General features: G+C 39.1%; 1 protein-coding gene across 2 annotated transcripts in view; it reads right to left on the minus strand.

Annotated features, from left to right (window-relative positions):
- The window catches only part of CDH11 (cadherin 11), a 152,418-nt gene continuing 128,386 nt past the window's right edge, over positions 405 to 24,436 (minus strand). For both annotated transcript variants that reach the window (XM_018062079.1, XM_018062081.1), the window contains exons 9-13: positions 21,300 to 21,436; positions 20,151 to 20,284; positions 19,806 to 19,923; positions 4,271 to 4,522; positions 405 to 1,734 (exon numbers count right to left, since the gene is read on the minus strand). In XM_018062079.1, the coding sequence (XP_017917568.1) occupies positions 1,238 to 1,734; positions 4,271 to 4,522; positions 19,806 to 19,923; positions 20,151 to 20,284; positions 21,300 to 21,436 (1,138 nt within the window). In that variant the 3' untranslated portion in view covers positions 405 to 1,237. The remainder of the gene's footprint in view (positions 1,735 to 4,270; positions 4,523 to 19,805; positions 19,924 to 20,150; positions 20,285 to 21,299; positions 21,437 to 24,436) is intronic.

The raw sequence follows: 24,436 nt of genomic DNA on the forward strand, positions 1-24,436 counted from the left end.
ACATCTTGAACTTTAGAGTTCTAATAGATTCATTCCCCCATGGATTCATTTCTCATAACCATCAAATTACTGATATACAAGATAAGTGCATATTATATAACAAGTATTGCAAAATCATAGACTGACCTAGATCTTTAGCATCCTTCTTTGATAGAAGATGTGTATGAAGAAAAGCTAAGAAGCTAACACCAAGAATGTACAAAAAAGCTTTACACAATGTTACAGAATCTTGTCTGAAAAAAAAATTTGTAAAACATATCCAATTTTAAATAAACAATAAAATCAGCAGACTATAACAGATCATAAATAGGGTTATGAAAAGATCACAAATACCTTAAATTAGAATTATAAATGGGTAATTAGAAATACTTAATTGTTTTCAATGTTAAGAATCGAACCCAGAATTAAAAAAGAATCTTTTTTATTTCAAAGGTTGCTTCTTATATTGAAGCTCATATTAAAGCAACAGTACAATGTTCATAAAATATAAGTGTGATGCCGTAACATTTCTTACATGTCAGAATACTGATATTCGTATGTATACTAAAATAAGAACTTTAAAATTGTACAAATAGATACATTAAAAATGACATAGAAATAGGGCGCCTCTCACTGAAACAAGACAGTTATATCTGGCACATATTAGTTTAAGATGAAAGTAGAAGCAAAAAGATTTACAAGAATCAGCAGTAACAAGATTGATGCTCAAGAGACATAATTGTACACTGTATTGTACATACATTGTATGGGTTTAAGCTGGCTGAATATTATATATTTCAAGTTTAAAAATGCACTACATATAGAGTGTCCATAGTTTAAGGCGAAATTACAGCTCAGAACTGTTGTCCTTTCTAATTTTGTGGAAGCATCTTTGACAAATTAAAAACAAAAAGAAGAAAAAAAAAAAGAGTTCAATGTTCATGACACATAAACAATTTCCCTTCATTGTGAGTTCACTGTTAAGACTTCCCCTTCTCTTAAATATTTTGTATGCCAAGTGGTTTTTCTCTAGCCAAGTTGATAAACAACTTCAATATTTGCCTTTTTGTGAGAAAAGGTACTTCACAGTATTTACCACTTTGATGTCCTTGCAGTTTTATTAAATGTATCCTCTCTGTAAAACTTTGCTTGTTTTAAATGAGCCTTTCCTTGATTTAAAAAAATACCTGTTTACATATCTTCTAGATTCCTCAGAACGCCAGACACAGTTCTTAAGGCCAAATTTGTATCGTTATTGTTAAGAGTCGTCATCAAAAGTGTCTTTGGAACCGTACAAGTCCGCTAGTTTCTTAAACCGAGGGCCCCAGTTCTGTAGGTAGTCATAGTCCAAGTCTGAATCTGTGGTAGCCGACTCTAAGGAACTCAGGGACCCAGCCACGGAGCCCCTGCCTTCGTAACCATAGATTTGGATGGAGTCATAAGGAGGGGCAGTCGGGTCATTATCCGCCTCCTGTATTCTCGTGTTGATGAAGTCATCCACATCCACACTGTTGGGAGCTGGCCGGAGCCCAGGTCTAGGCATGTACTGATACTCAGGTTTGATGTCTTTGCGAGGGATAAATCCATTGATACCATCAGGGTTCTGGAGGGTGGCGATATCAAAGGCTTCTGTGTCTTCTTCCCCACCGCCCTCGTCATCATAGGTGATGATATTCTCACGGACATCTTCTTCCTCGAAGACGATGAGTGGTTCTTTCTTTTGCCTTCTCAGGGTCACAAACAACACTACAATAACTACAGGGAAAGACAAAGAGAGGAAGCAAAGGTTAAGTCCAGTCTTCTGGGGTTCTTTTCTCAGGGGAACTCTGCTTACCTTAAAGCATGCTGTACACATGCTTCAGAACAGGGACCAGTCTATGAAATGAGTGCTTTACCTGGAATCCTCAAAGATGTGCAAAAGCTGGCCTCCACCTGTCTCTTCCTCTGCAAAAACGCAGCCAGGAAAATATTATTATCCAAACAAACTGGCAAGTTGGAACTACTGTGAGCTTTTTACAAATCAATCTGATACTATTTGGAAGTCATTTTCCAAAGAATTAGAAAGATTCTAAATATGTCTGTCTGTCTGCAGCCTCTTAAATGTGGGTTATGCCTGTCTCTTTTTGCAAAGGAAGGCACTGCCTCTCCAAAGTTTACAAATGAGGACACGAGAGACTTGAGGTCCTGTTCTAAAAGAGGTTGCAAGAGCTCTGAGGTGAGGCCAGCACTGAACCCACTATACCTTTATAAGAAACTGTATCATAAGCATGGCTAGACTCTCTTCAGACCACCATATAGAAGAGAGGTAGCTTATAAAGACCCCCAACAGACAAATGACAAGTCTTCTGTATTTGTTTGAACAGAAAACAGTGTCAGCTGAAACTCCAGATGAAACCAGTTATTGTCTCTTCTCTGAGAGAGGGGATTCCACTAAACTCAGGCCATCTAGGTAAGTGAGCAGAGTTGCTTACAAAGAAAGCTCAGCCACTGCTTCATTCCTCTGTCAACTCCCCCCCCCCACCCCCGCCCCACTTCCCCATAAGAGGCTTCTGCAGTCTTTCACTGGAACACACGGGCTTCCCTGGTGGCTCAGTGGTACAGAATCCACCTGCCAGTACAGGAGACAGGGGTCGGGAGGATCCCTTGGAAAAAGAAATGGCAACCCACTCCAGTATTCTTGCTTGGAAAACCCCATAGACAGAGGAGCCTGGCATGGGGTCACATGGTATCCATAGGGTCATAAAAGAGTCAGACACCACTTAGCAACCAAACAACAGCAACTGCAGAAAATGTTTGTGACTGAACTTGGCAAGTGACCTTAGAGCCCCTCTGGATCCACCATCACTGTGAGATGGAGGATGAGGGTGTGCATTTGCCTAGACTCTGAATGGCTTCCAGTGCTCATTAGGCAGTGTTCTTCCCCTGTGCCTAGTTCCTAACAACACCTTCACCAGGATCACTCCTTTTCACTTTCTTTGCTTGGATAACTCTTAATCTTTCATCACAAAAATCCTTCCTGATATCCCATTCTGATACCAGACAGGACTACTGGTATCCATTCTATGAATCCACCTGGCCATCACCATGACACGTGTTACACTGTTCACACATCTGCCTCCCAACTCAATTATGAACTTCTCAGAACATTTATGTTTTCCGCCCCCTCTGCTTGGACTATCCATCCTTCCCAGCCCCTTTCCTCAGATGGAACACTCAGCATCTGATAGGTGTGTTACATCCTCCAGGAAGATGTCTCTGACCTTCCCATTCCATGTCAGGCACTTTCTACTCTTGTGCCCCCACTGCCTGTTATGTTCATATCCCAATCATGGTGCTCACCATGTGCCTCTGTATTTATCTGCTCATGCCTATTTTCCTCAATAGATGATGAACTTTTTGATCACTGAGATCTTGTATAATTCTTCTCTTTACCCCTCCGGGCTGAACACAGGGCCTGGTATCCTGAAAATGCTCATTAGCTATTTGTTGAATTCAATTCCTTGGCTCTTCCCTATGCACCGAGGATCCATTAATTCATTCAGTAGACAACTAGCCATCATGGAACAAGTATAAATTGATGTCTGACATACTTAGGTTTGAATCCTGACTTTTTTTGTCATGCATGAGTTCTGAGACTTTGGGACTACAGATGCAATCTTCCTGAGGCTTTCCTGCTATTACAGACTAAACTATAAATGGGATGACATGTAGAAGAGGGGCACCAAATTCAGCGGGCAAGTGCAGGAAAAGCTTCTCCCAGGTCCCTCGGAGCTGAGGCATATACCCAGATATTACATATGACAACTGGCGGGGAGGGTGGCGGAGCGCCAAGATCCAGCTTCAGCCAGGCCAGTGTTCATCCAGTTCCTTGAGTCCTCCATAGACCGTCTTTGACATCACAATTACTCTTTCTACCTCTAACTCTTCTCATTCTTCTTGTAAGGCAAATGGTTGTTCATATACTACGTCTCTGCCTAAATTCCTCTCCTGAAAAATATTCTGATGTTCTACCCGGTCCCCTGTTGGTGCCCCCAGATGTACTCTGCTAGCAGTCTGGTGATGCCAGCAAGTTGCTCAACACAAAGTTCCCCTAACTCTGCTCTAATGCTTGCTAAGTCACCTGCTCCCCCCACCACACCCTGAAATAGATGACCAGGCAGATGCCACTTCTGTTTTTGTCCCAAGTTGCATCCACAGTATATAGCACATATAACTTGGGAAATATACGTGTGTCAAGGATGGGCCTCTGGATGAAAGGCCCTTCCCACGGGTGGCTGGGGAGATCCCTTACCCAGGAGAATGACGATGCAGGCGAGGATGGCGATCAGCGCCCCGGTGCTCAGGCCGGCGTTCAGGATGTAGGCTTCTGCGTTGCAAGACAGCAGCGCCCCGTTCACGTCACACCCACAGACTTTGATGGTGAGGGTGTTGGTGCTGCTCATGGGAGGGATCCCGCCGTCACTGATCACGATGGGCAGGAGGTACAAATCCTGCTTCTGCCGACTGAACCCTCCGCGCCGGGCATACACCCCCGCGGTATTATCTGTGGGAAGAGGGGAGACAGGGCTCACTTGGAGAGCAAGGCCAGGGAGTCACAGCCTTCACACTGCTCCGTTCAGCTTGGCTGATCTGAGTGTGCGCTTCTCACCACCAAGGCTAACAACCAGAACCGCCCCACTTGTTCTTTAATCTAGACATCCACAGAAGCCGCTGCCACTTGGCATGACAAAGATCCCTGAGTTTTGTCCCATCTGGAAACAAAATTCAGAAACTGGCTCTTTTGTATTTCGTCAGTATGAATGCTTTCAGTGGCTGGGTAAGGACACCGTTTTCTGTTTGAGTGTCTGTCCTTTTCCTCAAATACAAGGATGTATGGGCTTCAACCACACCCTCTGTTAGTGAAGGATACAATCAAATAGATAAGCGAGTGTGCACTTTCCCAACTTCATGACAAGCCTTTGGCCAGTTTCTGTTAGTTTTTTGAGAGATTTGTAATCCACTCTCAAATCTTGCCCAAACTACAAACCCACTCATAAGTCCTAAAGGGAAATGTTGTCTTTAAAATAAAAATATTTTATAAACCTAGAAGCAGGTTTATAGTTTCTCCAAAATTCAAGCAACATCAGCCACCCAGATGAAAATATCATTCCTGCTTAAAACAATGATGTTTTCTCTGTTGCCTACACAACGCAGCCCACGTCTACACAGTGGATCACCAGATGGTTCCCTGATCTAGATTAACCTTGCCTTCCAGGCTCACGCCTGCTGTCTCCCACACACCCCAGTTCAGCCTGCTGTGCAGAACTTAACGATTGTTCCCCAGCACACCATATTCTTTGTACGCCTTGACTTTGACCCTTTGCTTTAAAATGCTCTCCGATCCACCCAAAGTTCCTTTAATCATGACAAGTGAGTTTCTCAAGCCTCAAAACTAAATCCAAAGTCACCTTTCTAGACCTCTCCCCCCATTTCTGTTGGGACCCAGCACACTGTACATTCCTATGAAAATCAGTCCCCCACTCTTCTGTCATTATTTGTTGGCATAAAACACTTGGTTCTCTCCTAGACTGTGGACTTCTGGAAAACAGGGGCTTTTATCTGCTTCATCTCAGTCCCTCCAGTGCTGGACACATAGCAGACATTCAACAAATATTTGTTGAACAAATGTTGTAACCATGTTTTGGGAAAGGTTTCACCCAAGTTCCAGATGTTGGTTTTCATGTATTTCTCAATCTTTTGTAACCTATTCCCAAATGCTTCGTCATCATGTTTTCTGCATATCTCTACCCGCCAAAAAGATTTTTTCTAGACCATATGCTCTGCGCTTGGAAAACATTGCTATTATAAAACAGTGGAAGTTTTGAATATGCTCCGTCAAATTACACACACACACACACACACACACACACACACACACACACACACTCAATATGGCATGCCTCATTTTGTGAGGTAGGAATCAGCAAGGTTATGACCAAGATGATGGCCCATTGCTTTGAATGAATTGATAGTACCATGAATTCGCTCTAGGAAAAATTATCCTAGAATCTAAAAGCTGAATTCATATTTTTAGGTTAAAGAAAATGTAACATATTCTGTGTGCGATTAAAAAAATATATCTATACCAGGTTCAGTCTCGCTGAGGACTGAACAGATACTCTGAGTGTTGCAGAAGCTAAGGTGTGTGTGCTGGCTGGTTTTTGGCAGACTTATTAGTGATGGATCTTCTGCCCTTTGCTGCCAATCTTGCAATCAAAACAGGGCAGAACTGCCCGCCCTCATCTCTATATTTTTTGAAGTTTGTCTGATTAGCATATATTGCTCTTATCACTGGAGAAAAATTATATGTACTATGAAAAATCATGAGTTTTTTAAAAAGCTGGTCAAATAGAATGTACACTTAACATTCCATTTGCTGACTGTGCTTTCCTATCGTAGGCTATCCCACTGTTCTATGCTTAACAAACACACAAAAATTGACATAGCTACATAAATTACTTCAAGTGTTATTTTTTCCTCCTCATAATTTTATTTGAATTCAAGTAAGACTTTCACAAATTAAATGTTAAAATATTTACTGTATTTTAATGATCTGAAATATCACAAATGCCATGCCATCATGAATAAAAATAAATATGAAAAAAATTTATGAATAAAAGAAATTAATTAAATTGCTAGGTCAAATATACCTCTCTGGTATGAATGACATCCTCAAGAAATGTCATCTATTGAGTCCCACCCTGTTACCCATGGTGCAATTTGGTGGGAACGTGACCTGAGTGTTTTTTGTTTTTTTTTTTTAAACCTGTGGAGGCCATGGCTTAAAAATCTACTCTTCAGTGTGCAATCCATGCAAAACTGTACCTCCAGATGACAGCAGGCTGGCTGATACACGAAGGTAATTGAAAATCAAACACTAGTGGAAAACATGTATCTGAGCAGGACACCCGCCTGTGAATTCAAGATGTTTCATATTCTGAACAGCTGAGTCCTCTCAGACACACTGAAAATATGAAATGAAAGCTCATCAAAGTACCCAGCTGACTGAACCATTTATTGTCTCTGAGTGATTCATCAGTAGAATCTCAAGAACTTTTAAAAAATGTTTCACATATGGATTTTAAGATTAGTTTGAGAGGTGGAAAATAAATGGACTGAAGGTCTGTTCCTGGGCATAGTCCAAACACATGCTTTAGAATGAGTCATTTGTCCTGCCAGAGCCATACTTGTTCATCTTTAAAATGATACAAGTGGATAGCAAGCATGCCTCATGGGATTGAGATTAGGACCAAATAATAAAAATCTTTGGTTGTCCTCTGGGCTGTGCTTCCAGGAAGCTCAGTAATCCTTCTACTGGAAAACTCAGCACCAGAATCCAGGTCCTCCAGAGCTCGTGAACTGGTGAGGGGTAGGCATAGTTAGAGGAGAAGCATGTCTAACCAGACTAGCTTGGCACTTAGGTGGCTGCTGTTGCTTGAATGCATACAATATCCCCCCTTTAGATCTAGACATCAGCACGAGTGGGAGGATGGTGCTGCAGGGAGGGCCATATCAGAGGAGGCAGCACCGTGTCCTGTGATGGTCTTTCTTGCTGTCTACTCTGGCCACTGATCCTTTATTAACAAAAAGAACCACTATAGGCAGGGACTCCATGAAAAACAACTCTAGAAAAACAAATGGAAAATGAAACAAACTGACAACAATAATAAAACCTCTGTAGGAAATCATTATTGTATCCTAGGCTTGGCTACAAATTCTCTCATTATTTTAATTAGCCAGCTACTCTATATCCATCTTTGGGAGGGTCCCCTCAATTTGGACATACGCATTTCTGAGATGTATGGGTGACACAAGAAAAAAAATAAGAGCTTCTGTAAGACATATTTTCAGGGAAATGTCAAATTGATTCCATGGTTAATAAGATGAGGCAGAAAATGACAAACGTTCTATCGATTTTTGAGTTTTCATCAAGAGATTTCTCAAATCCTTCTCCTTTGTTGTTGTCGTCGTTAAGTCACTAAGTCGTGTCCAACCCTTTGCCACCCCATGGACTGCAGGCTCCTCTATCCTGCTCTGTCTCCTGGAGTTTGCTCATATTCATGTCCATTGAGTCAGTGATGCTATCTAAACATCCCCTCCTCTGCCACCCTCTTCTTTTGCCTTCAGTCTTTTCTGATGAGTCAGCTCTTCACATCAGGTGGCCAAAGTATTCTCCTTTATAAAGCTTCCAAAGAGCAAAGCTCAGTATTTGGGGTCAAACAGATCTGGTTTTGAATCATGACTCTTCTACATATTAATTGCCTGACATTTAGACATATTAGGTAAATGTCTTGAATTGCTATATTCTCATCCAGGAAATTAATAGTTTTTAGGGTTAAATTTGATTCCATTCGTAAAGGCACTTAGCACAGTGCCAGGCTGTTGCAGATGACCAGTAAATATCAATTCTTTTCTGGAAGTTCTCCTCTTTGTACAGTAGACTAATGAGGAAGAGAAACATACTAGCAAAGAGAGGAAAGTGAATTCTTAGAAATGTCATTGCAGCCTTGAATGCAATTGCCTACAGAGAAGGGCGCATCCTTCAGAGGTAGGAAGATAGTTCATGCTCTTCAGTTCTGGGTAAAGTATTTCCCATGGTAAGAAAATGCTTTTCAATCACCTTGGTGTTTCATCCGGACACCTTATATTCTCCTCCCTGTCCACAAACACGGAAGCCTTTCCTTCCACTCCCCCGCCCCACCCCACTTAGGCAAAAACTTGCAAACGAGGTCATTAATTACTAGTATATGTCTTGTACAAACTGTAGTATTTCTATTAATGGTAAATAAATTCAGGTTTCAAATTTTTATGTCTACAAGCTAGACTCCTAACTGGATGCTATTTTTATCTGCATACTTTGTGATTACATTAACAAAATGTAAAGGTTCTTCATAACGATGGTCTCCATGGTACCAGTTTGGAGATGCAAACGTAAGGGCCATGATGATGATATCACCCAAGGCAGGGATATATACAAAGGATATTAAAAGGGAAAATTATGATAGGGAAGCAGCCTTTGTTACATCAGCTGCACTGGGTGGCTATCTAATATTAGCCAGAGACACTCTCCCTTACCACTTCTTTTCCTTTGTCGCTCTCCTCTCCAAAGCTAAAGATCCCCCTACTGATCAACTTGATCAGAGATATTAATACTTTAGCCTGTGAAGACAGACACTGTCTGCATCCTACTGGAGCCCATCTCTTGAGACTGTAAAAGATCTAGGCCAAGCCTTGCTCTTATTTAATTCACTTCTGACCTAAATCTACCTAATTTACCCTTTCTGCTCCAATCTTAGCAACAAACTAAATCCATCCACCCCATTAAAAGCTTCCACACATTTGAAGACAGTTATGCAGTCCCTGGTAGAATAATCATTATGTGATTATGTTCCTCTGGGTCTTTTCTACTTTCCTTATATATGTGGTAATAGCTCTATCAGGATAATGAAAAAAATATAGATATAAAAAGTGTGTCCCAAAAGTATTTAGTGAAGTTTCAAACTTTTAAAATTTCAGAAAGACACATGTTACAGAATTATTGTACAAAAGACATCATTGAAAAGTCTAGTTATTTAGATTTTTTGGTACTCATTTACATTTGTGATTTTTGAAAAAATAATTTTAATTTTTGATGGCAATATTTGTGACACCTTGAATCCGAGGGAGGGACTGAAATAATAGAAATTTCAAATAATGTTTTTAAAGTTTGTAGCATTAACTTTCTAAGATGACTAATGCTTAAAGGTAAACTCAATAGCTTCTGTATATATTTTTTATTGTCTTTCTAAACACCGTATGAGCCACTTATCTACCTGTAGTCATTGCTCATATTGAATATTTCACAGTCTATGGCAACTGTTTGAATGTGTGTCTTCTCCAATGGACAGTAACATCATTGAAGGCAAGAACCTTGCTTATTCATCTTTGTTTGGTCAGCAGTGTTTTGTGAGCTAGAAAACAGTTGAAGGAGGTTTCTTTCATTACATTCAGCATCCATCTGGCTTTTCCACACAGTCAGATTTTACTGACTTAATAGTTTGCCATCAGTTTCCAGACTGCCTATCTTCTCCCACTTTGTACTTTTGAACCCAACTTGATCATCGCTGCCTCTATCTATATTATATATTTTGTTCCTGGAAAATATCATGTCTTTATCTCACTATTTTTTCTTATTATTTTGGGTGAGTCAGATTTAATTAAGTAACATTTATTGAGCTGCTAATATGTGCAAACCTTATTCTTTGTTACTTCCACCTACTTAATGCCAAAGAAATTTTAAACTATGTGCTGAAAGTATAATTACCTTTATTTTATATGAAAAGAAATTCGGAAACAAAGAGGGAAGCAACTGGCCAGAGTAACATGGAAAATACCAACAGAACTAGGATTCAAACTCCTCTGGGTTTCACTGTATTTTTACCAGCACACAGCGGACCCTAGAATTCTGATATTATTACATGCCACATTTGTTCCTTTTTTTAAAAATACCAGATTTCTCCAACATGGTTAGTTAATTATATGGACCCCCATCACAGCCTATAGCTAAATCCTCACAGACTCAAGTCCCAGATGGAAGAGCTGCTCTTAGAACCCTAAGAATGTTATGTCAGAGAGACCTATGAAGGATTTAGGGCACTTATTCAACACGTCTCTTCCCATAGCATTTCCATACACACACACACCTTCAAAAACAAATCAGTATCCAGACGTAAAAAGAAATCTATTATTTTCTTAATTTTGGAATGATGGAAATGCTACAGTGAGGTAAATTCTATGAGACTAGCCTTAAAATATTAACGCAGAAAATTGTTTGATCCAAGACTCAGATGGCTCTAACGTTTCCCCCGTAAGTGAAGGCCTACATCCTACAGAGGGAGGGGGATTATGATCTTTTAATTATATCTCTGATGCTGAGATTCAAAATTCAAAACACAACAAATAACATGGGAACAATTGCCTATGTGCGTGTGTATATGCACATAGATTTGATGCTTTTGAACTGTGGTGTTGGAGAAAACTCTTGAGAGTCCCTTGGTCTACAGCAAGATCAAACCAGTCAATCCTAAAGGAAATCAGTCCTTAATATTCATTGGAAGGACAGATGCTGAAGCTGAAGCTCCAATGTTTTGGCCACCTGATGCAAAGAGCTGACTCATTTGAAAAGACCCTGATACAGGGAAAGATTGAAGACAGGAGGAGAAAGGGATGACAGAGGATGAGATGGTTGGATGGCATCACTGACTTGATGGACACGAGTTTGAGCAAGGAGTTGGTGATGGACAGGGAAGCTTGGTGTGCTGCAGTCCATGGAGTCACAAAGAACTGGATATGACTGAACTGAACTGAATTGATGTGTATAGGAGGCATCTAAGTGTGCACTCTTTGTTGGTATCAACAGACTTTTCAGGTTGTAGTTTATCACATTCCTTAGAATCAACTCTCCTTCCACTTTTGTTAGAGGATAGTTTTCTCTTGGTGATAGCGAGGGAGAAAGGAATGTATTTCCCGGTTTTAGAAAAGGAAAACTACCAAGGAATTCATTGGGAGATGAACATTTAGGGTCTTTTAGTGAGCTGAGAAATCCCAAGGGTTAAGTCAGTGACCAGAGTGAACCTTGAAAGAATAATCTATCTAATTCACCAAAAAGACCTATTTATCCTTCTGTTAGGTTGAGGAGGGGGTGAGTTTCCAGATAAATTGTGTTCTGTGTTGGACAAACCACGGCAGTGAATTTCAGGCAGAAAAGGAACATAATTATTTATACAGTGAAAATGGCAGGGCATTAAAAGCCATCTGCCATTTTGATCTGCCAACAGAGAATCTTCCATATTGAAGCAATTAAGGGGGGAAAAGTCCCACAGAAATCTGTTTGATTATCTTTAAATTATAAAAGTGAAAAGCTAGAAGCATATTTGGATGCTTTTTGGTGCTGCTCATCAGAAAAAGAATTGTCATTAGTTTAGACCAAAAAAAAAAAAAAAAAAAAAGAAGAAAGAAAGATGTTTGCCAATTGGTCTAATCAGGATGAATCTGTCTTGGCTATCTTTCCTTACCAAGCCAAACCTGCTTTCCATACAAACATTTTTTGTTCTATTTTTAAAAATATTTTTAATTATTTTTTATTGAAGGATAATTCCTTTACAGGAATTTGCTCCTTTTTTTGTCAAACCAACATGAATCACCCATAGGTATACATATATACCCTCCGTTTTGAAGCTCCCTCCCATCTCCCTCCCCATCCCACCCCTCTAGGTTGATGCAGAGCTCCTGTTTGAGTTTCCTGAGCCATGCAGCAAATTCCTATTGGCTATTTTACATATGGTAATGTAAGTTTCCATGTTACTCTTTCCATACATCTCACCCTCTCCTCCCCTCTCCCCATGTCCATAAGTCTATTCTCTATGTCTGTTTCTCCACTGTTGCCCTGTAAATAAATTCTTTAGTACCATTTTTCTAGATTCCATATATATATGTGTGTTAGAATATGGTATTTATCTTTTTCTTTCTGACTCACTTCACTCTGTATAATAGGTCCTAGGTTCATCCACCTCATTAGAACTGACTCAAATGCATTCCTTTTTATGGCTGAGTAATATTCCATTGTGTATATATACCACAAATCCTTTATCCATTCATCTGTCGATGGACATCTAGGTTACTTCCATGTTCTAGCTATTTTAAATAGTGCTGCAGTGAACAATGGGATACATGTGTCTCTTTCAATTTTCGTTTCCTCGAGTTACATGCCTAGGAGTGGGATTGCTGGGTCATATGGTGGTTTTATTCCTAGTTGTTCTATTTTTTTTAATTTGATTTTTTTAGCAGTTCAAACTTAACTCTGAATGTATCATGTATCAGAACTCATTTGATCTGCAACTTGGTGCATATTAGATAATATACTTCCAAATTTAATACATTTGAAACCATCTCTTCCTGGATCCAGACCTTAGATGTCCAATATAACTTTGTGCAATAATATATGATGCAAGGATAAATGGATAGAAGGGGTGGGTGATCTGGTACTGACTCCTTCAGAACTTTCCAACATAGAAAGAAGGGTTGTCTTTTTTAGCCTGAAGCTTATCTCATAACATAATCATTTTTCCACAATAATAACTAACCCTCCAAATGACTAAAGCACATTACATGTCTTTCTAACTACTTTTTCCACTTTAATTCATGCATTTGGTCAACCCACTTTTTTCAAGTTTTGGGATACCAGAGCTCGTATTCTAATGGGAGACAGACAGAGAAACATATGCTTAGAATGCAGAGTGATTAAAAAAACACTAGAGGTTAGTGCAGTGTTCCTGGAGCACAGAGGAGGTAGCATCCAGGGATGGGCTGGGATGCCCAGCAAAGCTTCACCTAAGAGACTTCATTTACAATGCAACTTGAAAGAGGAGGTATAATAGGCAGGGATGGGGGTACATTTTCCACAGAACAAAAGCATGGGCATGTGAGAACACAGCATATTTGGGAAAATAAAGATGGTTTGAAGTTTCTGGAGCATGGTTTATGGTAACAAGAGAAAGGAGATGATAGACCCCAAGTTTATGGGAAGTAGGTCATATCATTTCTTGCTCACTAGGCTATAAACTTTCAGTTAAAGCCATAGGAAATGGAGAGCCATGGGAGAATTTTAAAAAGAACTATCCGTGGGGGCAAGTTAAATGGGGGCAAGGCTAGAGTCAGACAGCCTGTTTGGAGGCTGCCGTGATAGTTTCAGCTCCTCTGCGGGTAGGTCATGAACAGACACTCTCAAACTCACCTGTGCTTTCACAAAACAGCTAACTTTGCTGCATGTGCTTTTAGGAGTTTCCTGATATATGAGACTATATCTCACTCGCTGCTACAGCCAACATTTAATCTTTAACCCTTGCTCTTTCCTCTACATTTTATCATTATGTGGATTAGAGGTTTGGAAATTAGAAATATGAGGTTCAAAATCAGGACATTTCAATTTAATATATCAATTAGGTCAGTGGTCAAAATCATACTATCTTATTATTAGTATCCAAAAATTATGTTAAAAACTGAACATCTGTTTTTTAAAATAAAATTAAAATGGAAAGGAAACTTCCTAAAATACACACACACACAACATAAATCTTAATTTTAATCTAACAATCAATGTTATGCTTAATGATAAAACTCTAGAAATAATATCCCCATTAAATTAACAAGTAAAGGCATTATTATTACTATTATTTAACACATAAAGCACAAATCTATGCAGTTTGTCAAAAAAAAGCCCAATTTATTTTTTTAAAAGATGAAGCAAATTATCATTATTTAATTTTTATGTAGTTGTTTCCCTAGAAAACCTAGGAAAATAGCTGAGAAGTTACATCAATAACTTCTCAGTGTCCAATAATAAATGAACTAAGTAAAATAGCCATAGTTTATACTAAAAATTGTCACTTAGAAAATATACATAATTTAAAAAATCTAGGCCAGCATCCAAAATATAAAGTAGCTAGTCATTATCTTAATAAGAAATACGAAGAACAAAAATGAAGAAAACTATAAAATATCCCTTATGGTAATTAAAAAGAGAACAGATTCAATGGAAACTCAGAACATGCTTCTGGATAGGAAGAATATTTTAAATTTCTTAGTTTTTAAATTAATCTGTAAATTTAAGGTAAACACAATGAAATTCACGAAGATACTTATCAAGCACCTAAAAAAGTTCTAAATTATATCTGGAGGAACAAAGAAACCAAAATCTAAGAAAGAGTAATAAAAGGAAAACAATGTGGACAAAATACCTGTCAGATTTTAACATATATGTGTGAAGCCATTAATGAAAAATGTGATGCTCTGATGAGAGTAACTAGAATAGGAAACGTTGATAGTCCATAAAATCTAGTAGTATGTAATGCAGGTGAAAATAAGGATGGTGTTACAAAGAAACTAGAAATGACTATTTCTTAATATTTTAAAAATGGCCAACAAAGGGAGCCTGTGTATTTATCTCATATGGTTAAAAGGTTGGAATGGGAAACGTGATATATAAGAAAGAAGCAAAGTGAATATTGATGTCAATTTTTCATGAGGAAAATCTTGCTAAGAATGATATTACACAGAAAAACTGAAAGGTCATGTACACACTGCTGTATTTAAAATGGATAGCCAACAAAAACCTATTGTGTAGCACATGGAACTCTGCTCAATGTTATGTGCCAGCCTGAGGTTTGGGGGAGAATGGATACATGTATATGTATGGCTGAATCTCTTCATCGTTAACCTGAAGCTGTCACAATATTGTCAATTGGCTATACCCCAATACAAAATGTTTTTGGTCTTAAAGAAAAAATTAAAATGAAAAAATAAAACCTTTACTTTAAAAAAAACACAGCATAAACAGGACTGAAAGGACATTGAAACAGTGGGGAGATTATGCAGTAGTATGATAAGACATGCTATTCAAGGTTATGCTCAAAATTCTCTATGCAGAGCTTCAGCAGACGTGAACCAAGAACTTCCAGATGTACAAGCTGGGTTTAGAAAAGGCAAAGGAACCAGAGATCCAATTGCCAATATTCCTTGGATCATAGAGAAAGCAAGGGAATTCCAGAAAAACATCTACTTCTGTTTCATTGACTATGTGAAAGTCTTTGACTGTGTGGATCACAACAAACTGTGGAAAATTACTAAAGAGATGGGAATATCAGACCACCTTACCTTCCTCCTCTGAAACCTGTATGCAGGTCAGGAAGTGATGGTTAGAACTGGACATGGAACAACAGATTGGTTCAAAATTGGAAAAGGAGTGAGACGAGGCTGTATATTGTCACCCTGCTCACTTAATTTATATGAAGAGTACATCATGTGAAATGCCAGGCTGGGTCAAGCACAAGCTAGAATCAACATTGCTGGGAGAAATATCAACAACCTCAGATGATAACCACTCTAATGCCAGAAAGTGAAGAGGAACTAAAGAGCCTCTTGATGAGGGTGAAAGAAGAGAGTGAAAAAGCTGGCACAGCATCTGATCCCAACACTTCATGGCAAACAGAAGTGGAAAAAGTGGAAACAGTGACAGATTTTCTTTTCTTGGGCTCCAAAATCACTGTGGAGGATGACTGCAGTCATGAAATTAAAAGATGCTTGCTCCTTGGAAGGAAAGCTATGACAAACGACAAACCCTAGAGAGCATATTATAAAGCCAAGACTTCACTTTGACAGAGGAGGAGATGGTTGGATGGCATTTCAATGGACGTGAGTTTGAGCTAACTCCAGGAGATGGTGAAAGACACGGAGGCCTGGCCTGCTGCAGTCCATGGGGTCACAAAGAGTCCGACAGGACTGAGCAATTGAACAACAAAAGTGTGTGAAAAGAACGTGCTTACCCAACAATAGTCAACTGATATCATATACCCTTATAATGAGGTCAGGAGGTTATTTAGGAAAAAAATGTTGATGTAAGTATAATGATGCTAAAAAATGCACATCATGTATTATTATGCAGGGAAAAAAGGGAACATCATTTTATAGTTGCTTTTTTTAAAGATCAAAATATATGCCAAGAAAACAGCTAGAAGGCTATAAAAATTAGCAGTGATTATTTTTAGATTGTATATTACCAAGTTATTTTATTATTTCTAAGTTTATTTCTGCTTGTTTGTATTTTCTAATTTTCCTGCAAGGAATATGTATTAATTATGTAGTAGAATAAAATTATAAAATTTGTCCTCCACAAATAAATTTTACTATAATTTCCATGGCTGATTAAAATTACAGTTTGTCCTTTTCTCTTCATACTTTCCCTGGAATCCTAGATTGATGAATCAAATTTTAGATCTTTTTCTCTTCAAAATACTGATAGCTGATTATGAGGTAAACAAAGATTTTTTAAACAATAATTCCAAAATCAGAAATTAGAAGAGACACAAGCTCTATATTCATAAAATACAGTGTTACCACACCTGACAGAACTCAGTAAACACACAAGCATTCTAGGCCAATTTATTTATTGGCAAGGTGACCTTAGGCAAGTCTCTGAATCTTCTGACTTTTCATATTCCTTCCTCATCTAGGAAATGGGGACAAAAATATCCAAAATGCCTACTTTCTGGGGCTGTTTAGGAATTAAGTGCAACAGTGGCGACTAGGAAGCTTTATAGACCAATGAAGAGCTACATACACGAGAGGTGCTATTCCCAGCATTTTTTTTCTTTGTGCCTTTCATATTCATTACATGTTCCTCGTGATTTTAAAAGGTGCCATAAGTCTAGTATTTTCAAACTAAATGCATCTCAAAGCCTGGGTGGATCAGCTCTTCATCTCCCCAAACAGCACCACTCTTGATATTAACAGCCAAAGATGGACTCAGATGTCCAAGAGTTAGCAGTGTTCTACTTCCCGGCTCCCTGCTGAGTTGTCTTTGAAGCTCCCATGCTGTAGAACGGAGTAAGATAAAATATGAAATAAAAGGCTTGTGTGTATTAAGATGGCTTCCCCTCTTATATTTTTAAAGAGGCCGAATGCTTCCATAGAGTTTAGGCAAACACAATCCTGATTATTTACATGGCATAATGGAAGTAAACACTCAAGGAGAGAGAAAGCTGATGCTTTTACTCAGCATGCTATAAACCATTATCTCATGTTTTCTATGGAAAACAGTCTCAGCCGGGAAATTTGGTAACTCAGTAGGCTATTAATAGGATGTGGAATGTGATTACTCTTTTTGGATTACTTCAATATGTAATTACTTTTAGGAGCTGGTAGAAAGAAACTCTATTAAATGATAATTATAGGACTGTATTTGCTTTAAGGTTTTGTAATAGCTCTAAACATGGGAGTTTTCATTAACTGTTTGCCATAGTTAATAAAGGCATTTTTCTTAAAAAGTAGCAATTCCGTGCAAAAGTGGTGGCTCCACATAGAATTAGTTTCTTATAGGAAAGGGCAGGGGAAACAGATCATGCGGTAGGGTGGCTTCTCCATGGTAATATAATCTCCCTGAAAATATAGATGGCATCCCCAAAGTACTGTGACAAAGTGAACTATGTATAACTCCCTAGAGAACAATAGGTCTTAGTATAATGCTTTCAGAGGTTAACAGCAACTAAATATTACAGAAGACATAAAATGAAGACAAGGCAGGTGATGGAGGTGAAGTTGGCACAATAAGAAAAGCCTAGAAACACCAGCTGTTTCAGGAGGTGTCCAGTGATAAATAGGGATGTTGCCAGGAATACATCCAGGAGTGAGACCTCAGATGTAAACTGGGGATTATATGAATACACAGATATAAGGATCATAATGAAATGCTCAGATCAGCCCAAGAAGTAATAATAAAGTATGTTAGACCATATCCCTTCAAATCCAAGGAGCATGGGAAACACTTATCTGCTTTAATAATTTACCCAGGAGGGCACAGGGGTTCAGGCTGTCACCTCTAGCCTTCTGAAAGTCCAGGTTTAAAATCTAGGTCTCGCTCCCACGTGGCTGACTTACTTAATGGCCTGTCCCTCATTTTCCTCATCTTCAAAACGGGAATGATAATAATTCTTACTGTTGAGAAAATGTAATAGAGTGCAGGAAGGATCTTGGCATGGTGTTTAGAACATAGTTTGTTGTGGTGGTTGTTTAGTCACTAAGTCATGTTCGACTCTTTGCAACCCCATGGACTATAGCCCACCAGGCCCCTTTGTCCATGGGATTTCCCAGGCAAGAACACTGCAGTGGGTTGCCATCTCCCCATCCAGAGGATCTTCTCGACCAAGGGAATGAGCCTACATTTCCTGCATTACAGACAGACTCTTTATCACTGAGTCACTGGGGAAGTCCCTAGAACATACTAACTGGTATTTATAATATTGATAACACTGATAACAGTGATGGGGAAAGTAATAATGATTAGTTTAAGAAGCTATAAGTCTGATCTCAGTCACCAAGAAATCAATATATAACCTCCCACATAGCTAGCATGTATCTAATGAAAACGTGTGAAGAAGGACCACCCGTCCTTCTTTGTTTATTCCTATATTGAATCATGGCATTTGTCTTCCTGTTTTTACAGACTTGCATTGTCACAGGCTTATAGGAGCAGGTGCAGACGAAAATAGTCTGGAGACGAGTCAAGAAACTTATTTTTTGATCTTGGCTCTGCTGCCAGCTTTGTCTAGGGACTGAACTGTTTGGGCCTACACAACAACAATGAAAAACAACTACTGCAAACAATTTGCAAGTCTAGAATCTCCTTGACTAATGAAATAAGAAGTAGAAATCACATCAAATTTTCCATGTTTACAGCAAAAAGACTAATGCCCTTCAGGCAATAATTCTATAGCCACCTTTAGGTATCAAGCTCTGTACCCAACCATACTACAATAAAACTGTGCTGGAAAGGGAAAGACAGCTGAAAGATTACATTGCCTTACAAAGTTGAAAGAATCTCTTTTTATGCTTTTCTTGATATCAATATTCATAAAGCCATACTGTCCCCAAAGAGTTTATCAACCTCTTAAAAAAAAATAAATGAAGTTGTTTGCATATTGACCCTGTAAGCATCCCCGCTTGGTTTCCCCAGCACTTCATGAATATCAAAGCCAACAACAACAACAACAACAAAAAGTAAAATAAAAATAGACTCACTTATTCCTATGCACCAAATGAGCCCATGTCTCAAAATATAGGTGGCATTATTATTTCTTGTTTGTTCTTCAACAGAAAGGCATTATTAAGATTAGGGGGAAATACTTGTGCTCTGCAATATAAAAGCCATTTGTTTTCCATTTCTACTTCTCTGAACGCACAGGAACCTTGGTACGAACCTCTGTTGTCTCTGACTGTGAAATTTGGATTGTGAATGATTTCAGGGGGTAGACTGAAGATAAATCTTGGTCCATTGGCTGTGTCATCCTTGTCATCTGCACTAATTGTAACAATTGGCTGAAAGAGAAAGGTGGCCCATAAATAAATCATGCTAACATTGACACATCATTTATTCAAAAATTCCTGGCTGGCTAAGAAGCCTGATTTTAATTAGAGAACTTAGCTCCTGAGCTAAACCAGGGCTCTGAAGCCTTCTTGGGCAGTTGGGAAGTTTCTCCAAGGGATTCTCTTGAAAGCAAACTGGTTCTAAATGATTGCTTCTAGCCAGGGCAGGGCAGCATTACCTGGTTGGAATGTGGCTTGGTCTGGTCACTCTCACAGATGAAGCCTTCATAAGGGGCAGCAAACTTGGGAGCATTGTCATTAACGTCAAGGACCCTAATGGCCACAGGGACTTTGGCTTCCTGATGCCGGTTGTCTGAAAGGAGAGAATTCAGATGGTAAACATGTGCAAGGGAAGAATCCATGTTGGTCCAAGGTTACTCCCGGGAAAGAGTGAGCTCCAGCTTCACTCAGGCCCTGCAGGCAAATGCACTGTGGGCACAAAACCCGAAGCATGCCAAGTCCAGTGTGGCGGTCATGTCCTAGAATAAAGGCTAACATTAGACCAGTAAGAAATAAACCACTTTTCCCTTTCTGCTGAGGTTTAATTCCAAATGCTTATAGTGTAGCCTGGCTCCCCAGAGTGTAGTCCACAATAGCAGCTCTCAAAGGAGGGTTCCAGGACAGCATCAAACGATTTGGGAATTTGTTAGAAATGAAAATTCTCAAACCAAACCCAAGACCTGAGTTACAGGCTCTGAGGGAGGGGTCGAGAAATGTTTGTTACAACAAGCCCTTCGTGATAATCCACTGCGTGATCAAGTTTGAGAATCTCTGGTCCTCAACTCTTTGCGACCCCATGGATTGTAGCCGCCAGGCTCCTTGTTCATGGAATTCTCAGGAAAGAATACTGGAGTGGGTTGCCATTCCCTTTTCCAGGGAATCTTCCCGACCCAGCGATCGATCCTGGGTCTCCTGTACTGCAGACAGATTCTTTACAATCTAAGCCATCAGGGAAGCCCTTATAGGTAAACAAAAACCCATAAATCTTGGCTCTAACGATTCTGCTGCTCTGGGTTTAAACAAAACTGAGGATAAAGTGGGGAATCTTTCAGTGGTCGTGAAGAGTCTCAAGCTGCTACAGGCTATCAGCTCATGTGCCAAGCCTGTACCCAATTCTGCCAAAGAAAATGAAAACAACTCTATTTGCTTATATGTCTTTCTAGATAGATGACCAAAAATAAATTTTAAAGATTGAAAAATATGTTTAAGACTAAAAAAAAAAAAAAAAGCTTGTTCTATCTCAACTATCTGTTATTTTCCAGAATATAGAGAGTCTGAAGGAATAATGTTTGGCAAAGTAGAATCAAAACCCTTAGGATAATACTTACGGATTTCTGCTGCAAAAACTGATATGTTGAGCCAGGCAGTTTCTTCTCTATCCAAAGGTTTCGTAGTTTTAATAAAACCATCCTCTGGATTAATAGTGAAAAACCTGTCCAGGTCAGTATGACGATCGATTGAATACCTAAGCAGAATGCAAATGAGGCAATTAGACTGAGACATTCTAAGCAGCTTAATATTGGAATATTTTCTCCATGCTATATTTAAAGCAACTTTTTCAATGACTTGCTTGAGCTAGATTTTCTTTTTAATCAAATTTACTTTTCAAACTCCGTACATGAATCTTTTATAGAAATCATTTTGCCACATTGGAATTCTTTATTCAGGACAATGAATGAAAGAGCTGTTTAGCATATTTGATTGAGGAACAGAATAACATGCTGCATATTTGATTGAGAAATGGAATAACAGGCTGCAGATTTCTTCATATTTACTACAATCATCCACCATCTGAATATTTATGAACCTGCATTTGGGAAGCGGGCTTACCTTACTTCCAAACTACTCAAATAGTCACAAGTGTATGGAACTTTTGCCAGATTTTTGCATACAAAATATTAAATACTCTTAAGTTTACCTAAAGTTATCATCAAAGATCATTCACAGTCTAGAAAAAAATCAGTTTTATCCATACTTAAAGGAAAATGATAACTACAGTTTGAGTAAATTTATTCAATGTATTTGGTTTTAGCAGTTCTCAGGTGGCTTGGTTCTGAATTCCATTGTGAAATATGTAAAGCAGGCTTGGCCATTCATTTGTAGAGCATCCTCCCCACACTTTAATGACCCCTCCTAAGCCTAACACCATAGTTGGAAGGTTTCAGCTACTCCTGTCCACTAGAAAATTTGCCTTTTTTTTTTTTTTTAAAAAGAGTAATTTCTAGAATATTACATGGAAAGGTGAGGTAGAGTATGGGTCAAGAGGAATGGTCTTTACTGAGGTGTAGTAAGGTAAAATAACTTTCCCAGGATGATGTACTAGAGACGCGGCTCTAATAAGTGTTGACAATTATCCATTGACTTCCATGAGGGTGTGGATCCAGGATCCCTGAGGATACCAAAACCCATGGATGCTCAAGTCTCTTATATAAAATGGTGTAATATTTGCGTATAACCAACACATATCCTCCTGTACACTTTAAATTATCTCTAGACTACTAAAATAGTTAATATAATGTAAATGCTATGTAAATAGTTGCTGCTGCTGCTGCTGCTGCTGCTAAGTCACTTCAGTCATGTCCGACTCTGTATGACCCCATAGATGGCAGCCCACCAGGCTCCCCTGTCCCTGGGATTCTCCAGGCAAGAACACTGGAGTGGGTTGCCATTTCATTCTCCAATGCATGAAAGTGAAAAGTGAAAGGAAAGTCGCTCAGTCGTGTCCGACTCTTCACGACCCCATGGACCGCAGCCTACCAGGCTCCTCTGTCCATGGGATTTTCCAGGCAAGAGTACTGGAGTGGGGTGCCATCGCCTTCTCCAGTAAATAGTTGCTGGTGTTCCACAAATTCAAGTTACGCTTTTTGGAACCTTCTGGACTTTTCCCCTCAAAATAGTTTGGATCTGCAGTTGGTTGAATCCATCAATATGGAACCCATCAATACAGAGTCCACGGCTAAAGATGGCCAGCTGTACATATGTCTAAAGGCATTCACTGAGAGCCATACAACCAAATAATATTACCAAAAAGAGACAGCAAAGACCCTGGGTATCACAGAGTTTAATCTCTTCAATTTATAAATATGGGATTTGCAAATGATCTGTCTCCTGGTTTCTGGGGAGCCAATATTAGAACCTGGATCCTCCAGTTCTAGATCACGTTATTTCCAAGAAGGAGGAAATAAGTATGGAGCAGCACTTCATAAAATATAAAACATGAGCTCATCCATGATACCACTGACTTCACAGCTCCCTATGGGAACAGAATGATGAGTCCCCTTCACCGGTGATAAAATGGAAGATAAACTATCACACACCTCATAAATGTCAGTAGAGGTTCAGTGATTGAGCTGACTGAACCCTAAGCAGAGCTCTATGTGAAAAAAAAGAGAAAAAAATAATATATTTTTCCTGACATCAGAAAGTTTACTGTCTACTTGACATGATAAGACAGGCTCACGGGAAGAAAGATAGTTAACAAAGTGTTGTTCTATACAAGTGGAGCACATGGATTTTGGTTTTGTAAAGTCCTAGGTACAAGTTCATGTCCCACTGTATATACATCCAGAGATACTGGAGAAGCCACTTAAGTTCTTTAAATCTGAGCCTACTTATCATTTAAACTAGAATATTAATAGTACCCAACTTCAAGGTCTTCTGTAAGAATGACATGAAATAATAGACGTTGAAGATGTATAACCTAGTGCCCCACATATAGTAAACAGGAAAACAAATATAGCTGCTATGATTTTTGCTGTCGTCACCACTATTACACACTGGATAGATCACGGAAGCTCTCAAATGTCAGTCTACAGAGTATGACTTTCATCCAGTGAAAAAATCATGAAGGGCTTTCGATCAGAGGAAAAACAGACTGAATCAGAGCGTCAGGATGATGAATACGATAGGGTGGGCAAGGTGGTCTGAGCTAGTGAGGGTGGGGGAAGGAGCAGTGGAAATTTAAGGAGTTGATGTAGTTTTTAAGGAATATGAGGTGATAAGAGAGTTAGGTGTAGGCGTGACAGAGGGAATGAAAGAGCCTGTGATAAAGACAGAGCCAGTAGGATTCAGTTGATATTTGGAGATCTGTGGGAAGCTGGGAGAGTCCTAGAGAATTTTTAGCATGGGTGTCACAGAGAGGGAAGCATTGGAAATACAAGAACAAAGCCAACTTAGCAGGAAGGAGAGACTGAAATCCTACTAGGGCTATGCTGCCAGGCCAGGAGAGGAGAGATTCAAGTCTACCATAGGTTTCACAAAGTCAGGAGTAGAGCCGATCTTCTTCTTCTTTTTAAAGTATGTCACAAGAAGCATAGGCTCAAAAATATCTTTCTAATGAATGAACAAGGGAAGGAAAAAGGAAGTGGGTAAAAATGCACAGCAGATAGCAGACAAAGTACAGAATGAGAGTCAGGGAGAAAGATCAGTCTAGAGACAGAAAATCTGGAGCATTAACTCAATTTAA

Source organism: Capra hircus, chromosome 18 (genome assembly GCF_001704415.2).
Source record: "Capra hircus breed San Clemente chromosome 18, ASM170441v1, whole genome shotgun sequence".
Taxonomy (NCBI): Eukaryota; Metazoa; Chordata; class Mammalia; order Artiodactyla; family Bovidae; genus Capra; species Capra hircus.